At 44.5% G+C, this 18,679-nt stretch overlaps 2 protein-coding genes and 1 long non-coding RNA gene across 7 annotated transcripts in view; 1 reads left to right on the top strand and 2 right to left on the bottom strand.

Moving 5' to 3' along the window:
- The window catches only part of LOC142599891 (uncharacterized), a 97,028-nt gene extending 94,001 nt beyond the window's left edge, over window positions 1-3,027 (top strand). Inside the window, exon 11 of the long non-coding RNA XR_012833331.1 lies at window positions 1,325-3,027. This is a non-coding gene — a long non-coding RNA (uncharacterized LOC142599891). The remainder of the gene's footprint in view (window positions 1-1,324) is intronic.
- On the bottom strand, window positions 1,760-5,282 carry KCNRG (potassium channel regulator). The gene is made up of 2 exons (XM_075741885.1): window positions 4,705-5,282; window positions 1,760-2,238 (listed from the first exon to the last, which is right to left on the bottom strand). The coding sequence occupies exons 1-2, from the start codon at window positions 5,280-5,282 to the stop codon at window positions 1,986-1,988; spliced, it is 831 nt and encodes a 276-aa protein (XP_075598000.1). The 3' UTR covers window positions 1,760-1,985.
- TRIM13 (tripartite motif containing 13) lies at window positions 3,231-12,595 on the bottom strand. 5 transcript variants are annotated; one of them, XM_075741880.1, is made up of 3 exons: window positions 12,111-12,215; window positions 11,481-11,658; window positions 3,231-8,020 (listed from the first exon to the last, which is right to left on the bottom strand). In XM_075741880.1, the coding sequence occupies exons 2-3, from the start codon at window positions 11,514-11,516 to the stop codon at window positions 6,788-6,790; spliced, it is 1,269 nt and encodes a 422-aa protein (XP_075597995.1). In that variant the 5' UTR covers window positions 11,517-11,658; window positions 12,111-12,215; the 3' UTR covers window positions 3,231-6,787. The 5 variants fall into 5 exon arrangements, with proteins under 5 accessions (XP_075597995.1, XP_075597998.1, XP_075597999.1 ...); XM_075741883.1 differs by lacking the exon at window positions 12,111-12,215 and adding an exon at window positions 8,151-11,364 and having other exon boundaries at window positions 11,481-11,888; XM_075741884.1 differs by lacking the exons at window positions 11,481-11,658; window positions 12,111-12,215 and adding an exon at window positions 12,310-12,595.
- Window positions 12,596-18,679: the final 6,084 nt, after the last annotated feature.

The following is an 18,679-nucleotide window of genomic DNA, read 5'->3' as shown; positions in this document are numbered from 1 at the left end:
CACCACACGGTCAGCTCTCTGCTGCATCCCTGCCTGTTCGGGACCTCAGGAGGTCCTTGTATCCTCAGGAGTTACTTGTAAGTAACTGCCTGTGGGATACACTGCATACCACCCCTAAGAGGGCACAGAAAAATTGTCATCTTGGTTCAGCAACGTTTTACAGTAACATAAATAATCTTGCAAGTTGGAGGGCAGCAGCTACCCCAGCCAGCTGAAGGTCTTCCTAGTAAATTGATGCTACTTCTATATTCATCTGCAAACAAACACATTTACATAGAATCACAGAACAGCCCAGGCCGGGAGGGACCTCAAAAGACCATCCAGTCCAACCTTTTGTGCGAAAGGGAGCCCAGGTGAGATTATCAAGCACCCTGTCCAATCGCATCTTGAAAACCTTCAGCGATGGGGACTGCACCACGTCCCAGGGAGGTTGTTCCAGTGAATAATGGTTCTCACTGTAAAAAATACCTTGTATCAAGACAAATATGAACATATTGACATTGTTGTCCAAAAAATCCTGTTCAAACTGAGAGCAGCCAGGCTTACGTTCCTCACCGTTTATCCTACTATATAACCTGCAGGACATGCAGTTCCATTATCACATTATTCTCAACCCAGAAAGCTCTAGAACAAGCAAAGACAACCTCATTGTTTCTGTTGGATTTCTGAACTTGAAGCTAAAATGCACTACAGTGGTAGCAAAAGAAAAGAGATGTCCCACAGTGGCACCACCACTCTGGGAAGATCCGTATCATTGAAACCCCTAAGGGCAAGAAACAGATGGGTGATTCCCACCACCCCATTTTTAAGTCCTCAAATAAAGTAGTAACTTTACATTTTAAAGCTAATGAAAAGCCAGATCTAATTAGTCAGCCAAGAAAGAGCAAATGAGCTCTACTTGGCTGTTTGTAACTCTGGAAAGATGCTGTTTTATCAACAACAAATGTCAGATTCAGATAACGAATCCTTGAAGTTATTGCTTGCTATCTTCTTTCCCTGCCTTGAAGGGAGGACAAAAGATTCTTAATTTATAAGGCCTCATTAACTTTCCTCTCCTGGCACCTGAGCTAATTTTGGCATCTTTACGAAGCATTGTACAGGGTTAACATTCCAAGGCTTTTAAAGCCACTTCTGCCAAGCCTTCCTCCTAAGTATGTTTTGCGCTTAGCAGGCATTAAAAAATCCTTTGTACAGTTTTGTTTAAAATTGCACCAACTCTTCCATCTGAAGGACCGGTTTATCACATTTTCATTCTTTTTATAGTTAAAGCTCTAAAAATTAACTGACCCTTTGTTCACAAAGACCTTTGTCATTTAATTCTCAGCACTGAAGAGCAGCTTAATGCCTTTGGAGTGGGAGGAGAGGACAGAGGAGTATTCTGCAAGAGACAGTAACACGTTATTTCATGGTCACTACTGGTGGCTTCACAAAGCCGCTTTCTCACGTCTGGAGCCACACAGCAATACAACCTGGGATGTTTCTGTTACGTTGCTTTCAGCTAACGGCAGGAGAATCAGTCTACGCGTTATCTTTTGAAAGTAGAGGCAATATTCGATCATTGAGGTTTGCATTCCTCCTCCAGCCACTTCTCCAAACTGTTGGGACGACAGTTGTGTCAAGCTGTATTGCCATGTATTTAAAATCTCCTTACAGATTAGCGCAGAACATAAAAATTATTTGGTAGGAGGAATGGCTGATCTTTTTGCGAGTCCTAATTTTAGCCGCAGAGAAAAACAAAACCCTTGAAAATGCTGGAATCTGGTCCACAAAACCAATATTGAATCTGTGGCTCTTTTATTTAGAGTTGAAGAGGGTGGAGCAGTAAAAGACAGGAAAGCAATTTTTTCCCGAATACATGGGAGAAAAAAAATTGTTTGTTTGTTTGTTACTTCCCTCAATAGTTGCAGTTTCAAACAAGCCAACAAAAAAGGCCACTAGTGCTGACACAGCCCTTTTCCACCTTCAAAAAATGAAGGGAAAAGCCTTTATTTCCCTTTCTGCACTTGGTTTCTCTTTGCCTGTGCTGCCCCGGAGCTCCCTGGGGTTTGGTTCACCATGACGGTAAGGCTTGCTGGCCTCTTCATCCTTTCAAAACCGTAACATTCGACTTTTTCTTCGCTGGAGACTGTCCTGGTGCTTATGAGGCGAAATCCATCTTTGAGTAAAGTGTCAAGCAGCAGGCCTAGCACATTAGTACCATTAATCAGCTTTCTATTATCGGGCTTTATGGAAACATACCTAAAATAAGAAAAAGGCAATTACAACACACTTTAATTACTTCTTGAAGGATGGAAACAATTTTTTTTAAAAACAAACCAGGTCCTCAGACAGTGCCAGTCAGCGGAATTGCAAGGGTTTACAAAAAGCAAGGTTCTGGATTTTTTTTTTATCCTTTGAGGACAATTTAACTCTTTCCCTTGTTATAAGAACAGTAGTTCTCAGCTCATCCAGTTACATGTTGGGGAAGAAGCATTTCTTTCACCCCCACACCAGAACTTACTTTCTTAAGAAATGCTGTGATAACCTACATCTCATTTCATTTCATGGAGCAGAGGTGAATGGCACGCTCTGTTGTCCTGGTTTCAGGTGGGAAAGAGTTAATTTTCTTTGTAGTAGCCAGTATAGTGCTGTGGTTTGGATTTAGGATGAGAATAATGTTGAAAACACACTGATGTTTTAGTTGTTGCTGGGTAGTTGTAGTGTCTACACCCAGTCCAAGGACTTTCCAGCTCCCCAGGCCCTGCCAGGTGCACAGGGCGCTGGGAGAGCACAGCCAGGACAGCTGACCCAGCCTGGCCAAAGGGACATTCCCCACCATAGAGCGTCACGCTCCGGATAGAACTGGGGAAGCGAGATGGGAGCGCTGCTCGGAAACAGACTGGGCATCAGGGGTTTTTATTTTCCTTTCACATGCAGTGAGCAGTTGCATTTGTGCATCACTTTTACTTATATTATTTTCATTATTGTTGTATTATTATCATCATCATCATCTTCCTTTGTTATCCTATTAAACTGTCTTTATCTCAACCCACAAGGGTTTTTTCCATTCTCCTCCCCATCCCCTTGGGGAGGAGGGGTGAGCGAGTGGCTGCATGGTGCTCAGTTACTGGCTGGGGTTGAACCACAACACCTATGCAGTGCTGCAACAGTTTTTCAGGTAAGAGTAAATGACGGAAAGGACAGTGAAGTCACATTCACCCCAACAGCACCAGTTTTCATTACATAGGATCTCTCTCTACAAACAGTGACATTTATTGCAAAGTTACCTTGTACAGCAGGTCTTGTGGAAACAAGTATGAAAATCATTTTCACATTGCCTCAAATGATTTTACTTGATAGAAAGTACAGTTTAAGAATCTATCCAGACATTTTGAGGAACAGAAGTCAGGTAAAAATACTATTACAAAATACATAAGCTGACAGGGGTGAAACTGTTCCACAGTTCACAAGAAAGTACACCAAACTTCATGGAAAGCACAAAAAAAAAAAAAAAGGTGAAACAGTCCATATCACTACAAAGACTAAGCCAATAGAAATTCATCAGGCAACATAATCAAACTCGACTTGTTTCATTACTCAAGATAAGCTTTTCTATCGATCTGCAGAGGAAAATTTTTACCAAGTCTGGAGAAATAAAGGAAAGAAACAGAAATATTTTCCCCACTACTTAAGTTGCCGTAACCTAGTCAACCAATCGTCAGTCCATTAAAATTAGTAATACATTATAAAGTTCAGGTTTGGCACATAAATCTATGTTGCTTTGCAAATGCAAAGTAGTTTTTCTTCTACTTGGTTAGCTAAAGAAAGCTAGAAGAAAGATAAACTTTATTCTTTTTTTTTTTTAATAATCAAAAGACTGCTGTGTTGATTCATATATTCAGAGAGAATAACCCTTTTGGAAATATTTCAATGAAGCTTCCATAAAATTCCAGGTGTTCTAACAGCCACAGAGGACAAATTAGGTTACATTTTCTTATACAGTAAGAATGTGTCTCCATACAATAGAGACATCCAGCAAAAGCTTGTTTAAAAAAATGTACGTTGTCATTAGAATACGATACTGCTATCACAAAAATCACTGATATACAGTAACCTTAATAAAACCAGAACCTGGCTCTGAATTCAAAGAAAGCCCACTGTGTAGCATATAGTTAATAACCCTTCTCCCTCCCCCCAACAAAAGGCTCTACAAAAGCTTTCCAGTCCCTGAATTGCTAAGTTCCACTGGTGTTTTTAACCCTCTTTAGCCATTCTCTTTTTCCTCTTTTCCATACGAAAGTCTTTTGGACCATGAGCTAGTGGAGATTTTAGGTTTCCCCAGTAGCTCACTCCTTATTTATTTTCTTTCCTTTTACTCTGTGTCTTTCAAGTCTTCTAGAAGGTCATTGGTGCCATGAAATTCTAAAGCCCGGGACAGTGAGTGAGGAGGAAAGGGCAGAGAAAGACTCAACAGAACTCAGAAACAAGCATCGAGAACAGTATTTTAGGAAGTTGAAGAACAGGCAAATCAGTGTAACAGAAATTAAACTGGGTATTTCAGAACAAGAAAAAGATAACATTAAACTAGCAGAAAGAAGGAAATATATCTCTTTTCTCTCAGACAGCTGTCCGATGGTTTCTTTAAAATGAGCTCTGCTAGCATGTAGCCTGTACTTAATGAACTAGAAATCACAAAGACATTTCCGTAATGAGCAGGGAGGATACCTGGCCACAAACTGGTCACCAGCAGAGTAGTCAGTACCACACTGAAAAACCATGTCATGATGAGAAGGTCTTTCCAAAGGAAGTGGAACGAGTGGTTTCTGAGAAGGAAAAGGACTGTTCCAGCTCTGTCCTGACTGCTGCCCTGTAAACAGAGAGATCTGTTCAGCCAGTGTCTCAACGGTGGTACTGCAGGAACCAAAGATCCGGAAAAAGGCCTGCATCTCTTGGAGAGAAAAACGCACTTCCAAGATCTCCAGCCTCGGCTTCAGCAAGTGTTCCTGGCTCAGGAGGTCGGCCAGAGGGTAGAGTTCATAGAATTCTGCTTCTCTCTGCAGCCTCTGATAGTCTGAGAAATCAGTAGGTAAGGAGACCTGGAGAGTCCTCAAGAAGTCCATAATATAACTAAACAAAGTTCCATCTCTGTCCACAAAAAACTCTCCATTCGCCAGTTTGAATTCCCGGTCATCATCGTTCAACATCCGTGCTAGCCTGGACTCGGGGAACTGCTGCAAGGTAGAAGCCCGGGTTACAAATCTCACACCTCCCACACTCAGAACGACCACCTCTTGATTACTCATCGCTACCTCAGCCACTCAAGAATTGTAACTCTCTGATCTATGTGTTTGTGACTTGATCTTTCCTGAACTGCAAGGCATCTGCAGCTGCAAGAGCAATTCAGTGCTTTTAGCAAGTGTTTGGAGTGAGGTGTGGAGCAGCGACAGGACTCCCAGGCAACAAAGATGTAAATATCATGTACAATAGTTTTGTTTGCAGGGTTTGGTTGCTTGGAAACTTTGATCCTTGGAATTTAATGTTTTATTTTTGAAATTAACAGCTTGCAAGGACTACTAGAAGACAGTGAATTGACTGTCATAACTTATTAAACCTTGAGAGAGGCCAAGCACTACCCCCAAAGTATGGCACACATTACATTTGTTTCCCAGAAATGTCAACTAAATGTTTTCATTCTATATATCGCTGTTCATAGGACCACTGCAAGAAGAGGTTAGATGTGCTTCAAGCAATCTATTTCAGTATCGTATGCTCTTAAAGAAGGGCACTTCAGAGAACTCAAGCTTACAGTTCACTTTAAATCACTGGAACGCTCTGTTCCAAGGAATCATCCCATCTTTTTCTTGGAATTACGATCTGGAGAGATAAAGAGGAAGAGCAGAGAAACTGCTCTGCCTGCCACCTTTGCAGGGCTCGAGCACAAGCTGCCTTCCACGTGCCTTTCACCGCACTGAACTGGTTACATTAAGGCCACTTTTTAGGAAAGTGTGGCTTCAGAGAAACATGGATCTAACACGACAGCTCGATACTCCAACAATTTGATGCTGGAAAAGTAAACTGCAAAGTATGTACTATCTGCAAAGTACGTACTATCTTGCAACTTGTTCCTCTCTTACCAACCTCAACTGATTTCTCTTTACCCCTAGAATTTATGCTTGCCCTGAAGATATATTTCTGTATAGAACATGTAAACAATAACCAGTATCTACAGTAACCTGAATGCACAGGATAATTATAACATTTGGTTATACAAAAAAAATACATATATCTATTTCAAGTGAGAAGTAACGTCCTCAGATAGAAAGCGGTTCCAGAATGTGAACGATGCACTGTGTTCTGCAGTGGAAGGGCAGTCCTCAACAAGTCTCTCAGTACAGCACTCTTCTCAGTCACAACTGTTCTTCCTCTTTCCAACCACCTCCCAGTTAGAAAGAATTTTTTTTAAACTATTACCTTTTAGGAAGTGACACTTTTTATCTTATTCTACAATTACATTAACATTAAACTAAGTACACAGTTTGGCCCTATATTTTGGTAAGAAAAATGATTTACAGTGAATCATATTCCCATAATCACCACTGAAAGAAGAATCCAGAAACAATGTGTTTTTCAAAGCTCCATTTCATCTTCCAGTTTATCAGTGCTCAAACCACGTGAACAGTATGAATGTTTTGGAAACATTTTGCATCTTTTTAGTTTTCACTGGAAGTCTTAAAAAACCAATTAATTTTAAGAAGTTCTATGTTTTCTTCACCAGATCTCTCTTAGTTCTTACATTTCAGTAGGGGCTTCACAACAGTTTATATTTGCACACAAACTGCGCAACATTATCCAGTACGACCAACGTATAGTTTTTACACTTTTCTCTTAGAAGAGAAGCTCCATCTGTCATCTGTTCCCAGTAGAAGACTGCATGATCTGCTATCTCCACTGTATCTGCCAAATAGGACAAGCTAATTGTAAAGAATTGAGATTTCCAGCCCTGGAGATTGTCAATGACTGACTCCACAAAGGACATTCTGGTGACAGCAAGAATAAGCAAGCAAATAAGAGAGGTCACTATAAATCTGCGTGAAAAGACTGAGGGAATCTTGAATTTCAGAGTGTTGTTTTCCTGAGGCAAGGAAAGTTTGTCCACATCGATTAGTTTTATTCCATTCCACTGGCTGGTATCGAAGCTCTTCATTGTAGGGCTGATGTCCACACTGGAACAAGGTAAAGGGGTTTCTTTGAGCACCTTGATTTTTTCCCTGAACTCCTGCATCTGTTGCAGAAATATAATGGGTTCAGACACGTCTTTGAAGGCCTCTGCGATGTTAAAAGCCATCCGTTGCTCTTGCAGAATTGTGTTCAGTTTATTGATTTCTGGATCGTATGCCTGCATCACTGCAAGCTTCATGGTCTCAAAGTCAGAAAGAATCTCATTTCGTTTCTGCTCCAGCGTGTGCTGCAGCTTCTCAAAAAACTCCTTCACTTTGTCAGAATCTTTAGTCAGCATCTGCAGGGCTTTCCTCTTACTGGTTTCTAAGGTATCCAACCGCGAGAGGGCATCTCCACAACGCCAAGTTTCAAAGCTCTGAAACAGGGTTTCAAAAGCCCGCTTCTCCTGGGAATAAGCTTCTTCGATAGAACAGAAAACGTGCTTTGTATGGTCACCACGGGTGGCACAAACCCCACAGATCAGCTGCATGTCTGTCCGGCAAAAAATGTTAAGAGGTTGCCCACTGTGCACTTTGCATACAGGCATTTTCGGAGTTACTTTGATTTTGTTATACTTCTCCACAATACCTTTCAAGGAATAGTTGACTTGCAAGCTGTTGACTCCAGTAACAGGAGTTTCCTTCCTGCACGTGGGACATTTGAAAGGGGACGGCCTCCAAAGCACATTCCGCACGTTTCCCTCAAGAATTCCTTCCAGACACTTTCTGCAGAAATTGTGTGAACAGGGCAGGACACGAGGATCATCAAATAGGCTGCAGCAAATGGGACAGGTGAGATCTTCCTCTAGGAGCTCCATCATATCCTAGGAAAGAGCAGAAAGATGGTAACAGAACTTAGAAAATTTATTTCTCCTCCAGGGAAACCATGCAAAAACCAATCTCCATCTGAGACATGGCTCAGGGAGAAAAGGATCTACATTTTTTCTCCAGTACCCTTAAGAGAAAGCCTCGGCTGGGTTCTTGCAGCTGGTCCAGTCAGCTGTGGTATCTTGCCACCAGATGGCAGGCACAAGAACAGCTCAGTGTCCAGGCAGAACCATGTTTGGACTCTCACCTAGAAATGCTGGAAAAGAAGGCTTGCCAAACCCAGCAAGGACTCTGAATGAAAATAACTCCTGTACTCATAGTAACAGTTCAACGCTCACATCTTTCCTTACTGATGCGATACCCAGAAAATGGATTTTTGCAAAAGATACCCAGCCAATATGCCTTGCTAAGATTTGATCACTCTCTGCTTGCTCAACTCATCCAAAGCTTGCAGTTTCAAACCTCATGCACCACTACTGAAAGAAGGCAATATTAAAGGTGACTGAAAAAGCCCAGCTTCAGAATATGTAATGTGGGCTCTTTGCTCTGCCTGCAAAGACAAAGAGGAGTGACCGCTCACTGAAAAAGTTCACTTTTTTCTCTTGCTCCTGCAGTATTTTTTAAATAACCAAGTGAGCGTGTTATCGTTGAGCTACTCAGCACAAAGCTGAAATACTTCAAAGAACAACTGCCCATAATCCTTGATAATTCATCATGAAACAAAACTGTTAACCATTTTTACTCATCCACAATCTCTATTTCCAATTCCATTCTCACAGCATTCATGCCTCAGCAAGTTTTTTTTGTGGACAGGACCTAAAGGAGGAGGATTTATCATGTACTCCTCTGTACTGGAAAGTCTTGGTGAAGAGACCCAGCCCACTACCCTCCCAGTGCCTCTAACCAAAGCCAAGTTCTCAGATGCAGACACCTTACAATTTACAGCACGCTCTGAGAAAATAAATAGCTACTAGAGACCAAAATGGGGGATGGTTTGTATTAGCCAAAAGTCTCAAACACTTAGTTTTGAGCTATAATTAGAAAGATGCTTCCCTTGATAAATTCCTTCCATATTATACAATATGTATTTATACATATATGTAATAAAATTCCTTTTATAAATTAAAAGATGTATTGCAAAAAAGAGCGTCAAAGTAGTCCTGTGACAGTAAGGCATATGAATGAGCTCTTTTAATTAGTTTTGATGTTATTGCTAAGGTTCCTGTCCCCTCAAAGAGATATAAAGTGTCAAACGTGGGAGCCAAGAGGAGAGCTGGAAGGGAAGATCCATGCTGTACAGGACAAGAAAAGCAATCAAATCAATACCAAGCAAAGATAACCACAGGGAAGAAAGGCAAGGTCAGTTCTGAGTTTCTTTCACAAGAGGACAGATACAGTTCCAGTAAAAGAGCCGTTCTTCAGAGGTATAAGCAAACCTCCCATGCTGTGCCAGTGACACAGGAGGGGTACTCCCCCTGCCTGTTTGGTTAAGGAGAGTTTGAAAAAGTTGCCAGCTTTTCTACTCGTCCTCAGGACTAAGGTCATCAGGCAGAAGGCAGCCACCATAACAGCTAGGGACAAAGCCCCAGAGAAACAATCTAATGACTCCATTTACCACCTCAGGTTTCCTATAAGACTGCAAATCTCATTCAAAAACTTCATTTTTTTGTGAGAAGAAAATAATTTTGAAATGCCTCTCAATGCTAGATCAAGGTTTCTGACCGCTAAAAAGAATGAGATGACAGGAAGAGGATGATTTTGTCCCCATACTCTTGAGTCTTCTTCTTTATGAATAGTTCTCTCTTTCCAACGTGTACTCACAGCTTTCAGCCACGATAGCAGCACAAAGATCAGTTTTGCCCACATGTTAAGATGATAATAACTACAAAACTAAAATGAAAGTTCTCCATCTTTTAATAAATGGAAATTCACAGTGCAGAAAATGTTTGCTCTGGTCCACCTCCTTTACCAGGGAGGATTTTACTTCTTAGTGAGGGAGTTGGAAAAGCAGCTTTGCATGCCTGACAGTGAGGACTGCAAACCACTGCAGAAAACGTTTACTACGACACATTCCATCAAAATTGCAGGACAAACATTGAAGGCTTTCACGCTCCTAGAAATACAAAAAACATATACAAAAAGGCTTCATGATCCAAATAAAACTGTCCTGGTGCATTCCAACCCCACTTATCCAATTAACTAATTATGCTTTACAAATATAACTGAATTTCAAAACCATTATATGACATCATTAAAAACCCAGGATTTAAAAAAAATTAAAAATGGGCACGTTTATGAGCTTTTTTTCCCCCTCTTAGAACACCAGCAACAGCAAACCAAAAATACTGAAAACTTGTATGACTGGTTGGGACAGATGAACGTCTGCCTTCTTTAGGACATTAATTTCAGAGAGTATGTTGCCTGTGGATTGCAACATCTCTTTGTATTAGTAACTTGATATTTGCATGAGGAGCTACAGCAGCATTTCAACTTCTCCACTGGGAATTTTGCTGTGTAATTTCTGATCCAGGTTTGGATGGTCCTGGAGTTCCCCACTCATAGCACACAGACCAAAAGGCACAGCGGTGTCCTCCTTCACCTGAGCTACACAAACTCTCTGGGTACAAACCCAGATGTCACCCATCAAAAAGAGCAACTTGCACAGTTTTATGATTAGGAAGAAAAATGGCAAAACAAATCAAACCATAAAGGCAAAAACAACCACAGTAGCTTTTTCCCATGCTCCAGAGAGAAATTCATCTAGCGTTATTCTCAGCACAGAGGTTGGGTTTATCAGCCTGCAGCAAACTGAAAGCAAACCCAAAATTTCACTCAACTTCAAACAAAACAAAAATATAGCTCTTGAATTACAAGTTTCCTGCAATGGCGTGCAAGTATTTTAAATAAAACTTGACCCAGTCAGGCTGCATTTCCACAAGCAATTCAGTAGTTAGGAGAGGTCTTGTCTCCCTTCCTTTGCAAGGGCCCTGGTCCTTGTCAGGACCTCCTAGGAGCAATTTCACCAGCCTTCTGTCAGACTGCTGTGTTGAATCAGCCCAAAAAAGGGTCCCATGCAGGAGGAAGGGAGATGGGAGCTCCTCCTTCCAGCAGCAATGATCTAAACTCTGTTCATCCCATCGAGAGCAACCACAACTTAATGGAGGGTCAGCATAGTTATTTTGACATGGAACAATTGACCTCCAGGCGCAGTAGGTATCCAGGCGGCCAAAAAGAGCAGAGGAAAGTGACCATGCTTTAAGCCTGTTATTTCACGGCCAAAGTTTTTTCCAGGAGTACCAGGTAGATCCACCACGTTCAGCCTTCAGAATGTTAGAAAGGCCTGGAGAAATAAGCAGTTCTGGTTCAATGCAGTTACAGCCCCAAAAACACGGTTTCCTCCAAGCAGTTTGACACCTGCAAGCGCAGGACACAGGGGCAGTACCAACGCGCACTCACCTCCTCATCCCTCTGCCCAGGCAGAAGTTCCCTCATTGCTTCAGGTTACAACCCCTCTCCTGCCAGGGAGGGATCCCCGACACCCGCCTAAACGATGGCATTCCCGCCAGGCCAGGCCACACTCCCCAGCCGCCGGCCACGGCCTCCCCGGGGGTCACCGCCGCTCCGCTGGGCACCACTGCTCGGGGGAGGGCAGTCCTCCGAGTCACCCTGAGCCCCGCAAAGAACGAGCCAGCAGCGGCGTTTATGCGGGAGGAGGGCTGCGAGCGAAACCAACGGCAACGGCCCCGGCCGCAGCGTCCCCCCGGCAGCCGGAAACAGCCCGCCGCGACACCGCCTCACAATGCCGCGGCCTTCGCTCGTCCAGCGGGGCCTGCCCCTCCTGCCGCCGGCGCCCCCCGGCGCGGCCCGCGCCGTCACCGGCCCCCGCTACTTACCATCCCGGGCCGCGGCTCCCGGAGAGGCCGGGGGGAGGCGGACGGAGCGGGCTGCCTCGGCCGCCCACACCGCGCGGCGCCGCGGCCGGTCGCAGCCGCCTCCCCGCTCCGAGCCCGAGGCTGCCGGCCGCCGCTCCCGCCCCCTCCTGCCGCCCGGACCCGGGCCCGGGCCGGCCCATCGCCCCCCTCTCACCTCGGCGAGCCGCGGCAGCACGGTCAGCTGCAGCGGGTGATACCGAGAGCCGCCATCCACCGGCCGCCCCGCCGCACGCCCCTCCTCGCTGCGCCCCGCCGCCACCGCTCGGCCCAGGAGGGGTGGGCAGGCCCCGGCCCGCAGAAGCGATCGGGCGGGAGCTGCTGCCCGCCGGCCCGGACGGGGTGCGCCCACCCACCTTGGCCAGCGGCCCCCGATCCGGCTCCGGGGCAGGAGCTGCTGCGGCTCTTCCTCCTCCGCTTGCCTTGGAGCGGCAAGGAAAGCCCCCGAGGCTGCCAGGAGAGAGGACCGGGCGGCCTCGCAAGCCAGGCGGTGGATGCCACTTGTCTAAGCCGATGGCCGAGATATGCAGCCCAAACCAGGCTGCCTGTTCCTCTGCCGAGATATTGACGGGTTTCTGTTGTTTATTAACTCTGCTAAATTAGATTTCAGACTGCAGCTCACAGGCTCGTGTTGCGCAGCGTAACAAGGAGTGCTGCGGGGTGGCAATCCTGCTGAGCGTCTTCCACCTCCTGAAAGCACTTATTAAAATAAATAACATTGTAGCCAAATATCCTTATGTGCTTTGTTAAAGGATGGAGATGCATTCCTGTTTGCTTTAACACACTGGCCATACCATTTCCTTCTGGTGATTCTGTTGGGGAGTAACGCGGCCTGTCAAACCCATGCAGATCTCCGGCAATAACACCAGCTAGTCCCAGGGGCGCAGAGCAGGAGGGATCCTGCATCCGCCTGGGAGGACTATCTAGTTACAGGACTGTGAAACTGTCTGAAAGTGCTTAGGCTGTGGAGAACCGTCATGATTTGCATCTTTTTTGCAGTCCTTCTGTTAGCTCTCAGTCAACAGCTCTCACATTGAAGCCAAACTGAACTTACTTTTGAATTAGGTTTTGTGAAACACTACATCAAAAGCTGTTCCAAAACGTGCATGCTCTGCCTCCTGCAGCCCTGTCACTCCCCTGCTCTTCATTCACCCGCTACAGTCACGCCACTCATCGCACAGGGGAGACTTCACATTCAGGACTACCCACACAAGTAACATCACAAGCTAGACTGTATTTCTATCAAATGAAGCTCCCTCACGCACCTGACATCTTTCTTCCAATTGTTTAGGAATATAGATTTTAAAAGCTATTCAATAACATGCAGAGGCTGTGGCTCCCCGATTTTCTGCAGCCAGAAGAGGAAGATCTCTCCTCTTCCTCACTTTCCCTCCTCCTGCCTCCATCTGAGGTGGCCTGCCCTCTCAGCTGGACTCAACGGGAACAGTCAGACCACGGACAAGTATTTCCAAAAATCCTCTTCAAAGTGCTCACACACTTGGGCATTTCACCCACTCTCTACTGGAGTGTGGTCCCAGAAGGTAGAGTTGCTGGACAAGAGCAACCAAGACCTTTAGGTACACTTCAGTAGCCTGCTTGTTTCTTCTTAATTGTCCAGCATCTTCTTTGCTATTTATTAAAAACAAGTAATTCCAGGCAGTTTCTGAAAAGTGATGGCTTAATCCATTCCTCAGCTACCCAAATTGTGTTCAAGCGACATCCCAATGCTTGCGGATTTATGTTTTCTAAGTACCCCTTGCCTGTGCTTTCCCAACAGTCATTTTTATATCAAGAATTTCCTGATTCTACTAATCTTCTCTTTAATTTTATGGTTAAAGAAATTAACAACAACATGGCATTTTAGATTCCTCACTCATTATCATTGCATATATTTCTCATATAAATTTTTCTCCTGATATATTTTTAGGGTACATTTTATTCTGCATTAATTCTTTGGGCTGGTCCTACTCCGTCTCCTTATAAATGAAGAAGGAGCTGTATGGGCATAAGGGTGGACACCTGCCCACCCGACATAGCTCCTTTTCATTAGGACCATCTGGAAATGCTCTTGTCCCTCCTTGCTTGGGCTTTCTTTTGTCAAAGATGAAAGCTTAAATTTCTCGGCAAACACAGCATGGGATTTCTTTGCTTGGTACACAGAGACAGTGCTCAGCCAGCACCGTAATTAAGTGTACCATGGCTGTCCTGAGCGTGATAAATACAATTTGGGCATTTTACTACTTTTATCTGACTGATAGAGTTGTACACAACTGTTTTACACCCGTGTTAAAGTGCATCTTTCTATATTCTTTTTAACTCTTTGTTGTTTAGAGTTTTGTCAACAGCAGTTTGCTTATGAGCGCACATTCCCACAGATGAGAGCAGAGTGTGTCTTCCCAAAGCAGCAGCAGAGGCCATTTGTTGAAGCTTCAAAGAAAAGTCCTGGCTGATGGAAAAGATCTGTGGCAATATTTCCCTATCTAATAAGGCAACAAAAGGGAAATCTAGGCTCAAAGGAGAGGCCCGGCTTGAAGGGAACTGTTAGGATAAAGGTCACTTACCATGGGAGGGCTGAAAATACATGGGTAGGAGTTTGGAATGAATTATAAAATAGTGGAAACTTCCAGCTTTACGAGACAAACACTGTGTTTGTTGTAAGACAAAGGAATAGCGCTTATAGTCATCTTTAAACTACAGAGAGAGCCCAGATTGTGGCTTTTCTACTAAGCGTTATGACAGGAGATTTCTGAGACTGAAGCTGTATGCTGTGGTTCGGTCAGGGGCCTCAGAGCTGACTGCTACTGCCTTCCCCGCCTGTAGCAGCTCGCCACCCTCGGCAGATGCTTTACTGAGCTGATTCAACCTGCTAAGCCAGCAGAACGTTATTCCCTTTTCTTTGCCTGGGTTAGTTTTCTGCTGATTTAACGAGCTAAACCAGTTCAATGCAAGATTAGGCAATCAGCAGGTCTAACATCAGAGGAGTGAGGAAAAGAGGAACAAGATTTTCTTTTCTGTGGAAGCAAGCCATTAAAGTGACTCAAGCTGCAACAGGTAATTTTACCCTGAGAGGTAGATTCTCAGGAGGTTAAGCCAAGCCAAGACTGTGCTACTGGCAAAAGAGATAATTCCATCCTTTTCCCTTCCCTTAGTCATGCTTTCCTGATGCCTCCTCTCCGCTGGCTCCAACATTCATGTGGCCACATGTTAGGCTAGATCTGCTTGCCAACAGCGCTGAAAGCTAATCCAGTTTGTAAAAAAAAAAGAAAAAAAAAAAAAAAGGAAAAATTTTCAGCAGGATCAATTTTGGCAGCCAGCTGATCCCGCAGCCGAACAAACACCAGTGCCAGGATGAGCCAGCGAGAGGGCCAGTTTTGGTGGCAGCCTGCACACACGTCAGCATAAACCAGAAGTGCCCCCACACGCCATAATTTCACAAATGCTTCCAGCCAGCTATTGCCAGCACTGCTGCCAAAAGTAACACAGCCTTGCCCTTCGGCCACACCAGCTGCTCATTCCAGGCCCCAGGCACCCCCCTGTGCTTTGCTGGAGAAGATGTCTAACACAAAACTGGATAATAAATGTAGCTGGAGTTAAAAGCAGCTTTTTGGGGTTTTTTTTCCCCAGGTTTGTATTCCCCATCAGTAAGGCTTCTCTGAAGCCATGCTACCAAAGACCTGTCAGATTGTAATTGTCTCCTAGGGTGAAACACCAAAGAAAAGAGGTGAGTTGAGGGCATTTTCCAGTCTTATCCTTGGCTGCAAGCCTGCCTTTTACTTCCCACTGAAGGAGGTTAAGGCTTCACATCCCGTTGCAGAGGTGTCGGAGCACACAGAGAATACACTCCGGCATTGGGACGGCGACTTCTTGAAGCACGTTGTTTTAGTCAGCTGTGCTGGTGTGAGCATACCCTCAAATGGAGAGAGACAAATGTAACATGTAAGATGTAGTTGCTGTGGGGACCTAAATATGGAAATAAATCTGCAAGAGCTTTGATGCTGATAGCAGCTGGGTAAGAAGATGCTGTAAGATAACACAAATAAAGGAATGATTCAGAACAGCTCAGTGTATCGAACACCTTCCTCATGTATAAACGTTTCACAACTATATCATATCTGACTACATTTCTTTTCAAAAGATACATCTGGACTATATTAAACACTCCAAATGAGGGATCAGAGAAAGCAGCTTCTTGTTAGTGTTCCATAAAAGCTACTTTTAATACGCATTGTAGAAATACTAGGCATTAAAAATCCATGAAGGATCGTCAGTGATTGAAATGATCAACTGCTGTTTTGAGGTCTGAATTTCAGAGACTTGCCTTGACATCTGCAGGGTCTCCGATGACTATTTTAGCAGTACTGAAAATTTCTGTAGTTTTGCGTACAGAACTTTGACCCACATGGTTAACTAATATTTAACACTTTGCCAGATTTTCCTGCTAGGCGGGGGGGAATCGATGATTAATTCGGTTATCTCCTTCACGTAACCCTATTTATTTACTAAGAATGTACAGCCACGTCCCATTTCCTTGCACGCAGAGGAAGCAAATGGGAGGGAGCGCTGTGCGGCAGTCCAAGTTTGCTGCTCTAGCCAGGATGCCTGCCCAGAAGAAGCTGTCCCTTGGCTTTTTCTCAGGGCCATGCACCACTGCTTCTCCCACTGTCTGCTGGCTCTCGCGTGGTGTTTCCGGTCCCAGACATGCACACAGGCAAACACAGCTGCAACCAATCTGTGCTGTTGCTGCCGCGTTCGCAAGCAGTCCCTGGAGAAATCTCTCTGACTTTCCCCAAATTAGTGCTTGCTCATACGGGTTAGCTCATCTTTAGCGCTTGGCCATGTAGCCCTGTGCCGTGGGCAGTGGTTTCTAGTTTTTAGTTATCTTACTCCATAAAAGAACTGAACGAAGCACAGCCAGTGTGTCTGTCAGTTTTAATGAGGTTTGTGATTGCCTATAGATCAAAGCTCTGCTCTGGTGGGTTTTGCTTATATTGCATAAAGAGGAAAGGAGAAGTGACCTCCAAAGTAAATAGAACAATGAGGAACAAAATTAATTTTCATATACAATTTCTTCTATGACTTGGCAAGTGTCAGATTAACTGTATAAAACAGAAGACTTCCTACAGAATGTTAATCCTCACAAGAACACATTATAATGGAGATTTCAAAAGTACAAGCACAACCTGTTTTTCATCTGAGACCTTGTCTGTATCATCTTCCAAACCACAGGCCTGACCCTGGGAGTGGAAGGACTGCTTTCAATAAACAAACCTTGATTTTCCAGTCCTGCACCATCATTTACTTCTGTGCAAGTTGCATGGAGATGTTACTAAATCCATTCCAGCATATTTAATAACGACTCCTTTTCATTGGTTTTCACAGGTGTAAATGCCTCCACAAAGCTCATGGCAGCGGAGAAGCAAGTCCCAGTGGTTTTTACTAGCAGGGCAAAGAGGAATTATTTTTTCTGAGAACTGATTAGTCGTGTTGTATTACATGCTGTAACAACAGGAAAGAGTTCCCCTCTCTCCTGCAAATTTGGCAATATCAGGGAACCTTTCTGAAACATACTTGCTCGCACCCAGTAGATCTGCTTTGCAGGGCTAATGAGAGACAGTTGTATATTGTGAATGAAGCTCTGAGCTAGAGAACAAAACAAGTCAATGACCATCATTTTCTTTCAGCAGGACCTCCAAATATGCCTGCATTTGTGAAGCGGATGGGACCGGTAATTTTCCTGTTCTGCTAACATGGTTCCCAGACAAAATGTCTCTGCTGGTACTGTTCAAGGAAATAAAGTTAAAACCCTGTGAGTAACAAACATGTTTAGGCATGCTGAGCATAATTTTGCTTCCAGTGTAGGAGGGTCCTAAATACTTGGCCTCCCCAGTGAAAGAAATGCACATTCAAGAAAGGCAGAAGCTGAATTAACCCTTCATTACCAAGCACAATTATATTTCTAAATATTGTAACCCAGATCTTTATTTCCTTGGGGCAGTTCTGTGTGCACTGTAAAAATTTTGGTGGTCAAATATGCTCTAAACAGGCTGATGAGCACACTTACAAATACAGTATTATCCTGCTGGAATTGCTCACCTCATCCTCCAAGAAATGCACACGAATAAGCTGTGCTTCTTACCAGCTGACCAGCTGACTTTTGCCTTACTTCCACCAGGCCAATGTTGTTATCTGCTTGATTTTGTCCAGCGCCAGAGCCTTTGCTCAGGGCACGTGGACATCGTTGCTGCTGTTTCTGCACAACGCATTGTGTCACTGAGCTGTCACCAGCCACTGTCACAGTGCTCGGCAGCCTCTGCACCTGGAGGGAGACAGGAAGGGTGCAGGGATGAGAGCTGCACTGACCTTGGTCCCCCGAGGCTTCCTGCCCTCCAAGCACATAGGCACTGGTGTCAACGTGCTCCAAAGCAGCCCCGGCAACTTTTCCGAGCCGTGGCACGCACTTTACCCGCAAGTGCTGCAGTCTGCTAGCCTGTAAAAACAGCCTCTCAAGTTAAGCAAGCAGTGGAGCGGGAAACCGGCAGCAAGGCAGAGCCAGCTACTGCTCCCCAAAGCCCTATCCCCTTGAGTCTAACTGCTTTGGCAATGCTGGCTTCGTGTGGTGAGATGCATTTGTTTTCCCAGTGCGCACTTTGGGGAAGAAAGGACTTACTGGGGCACAGAGAAAAAAATGGGATGGTGAGTCACTTGGAGGTTGAATCTCCCTCTAAG

This window comes from Balearica regulorum, chromosome 1, assembly GCF_011004875.1.
Source record: "Balearica regulorum gibbericeps isolate bBalReg1 chromosome 1, bBalReg1.pri, whole genome shotgun sequence".
NCBI lineage: Eukaryota > Metazoa > Chordata > Aves > Gruiformes > Gruidae > Balearica > Balearica regulorum.
This window is presented reverse-complemented; position numbering and strand designations above follow the sequence as displayed.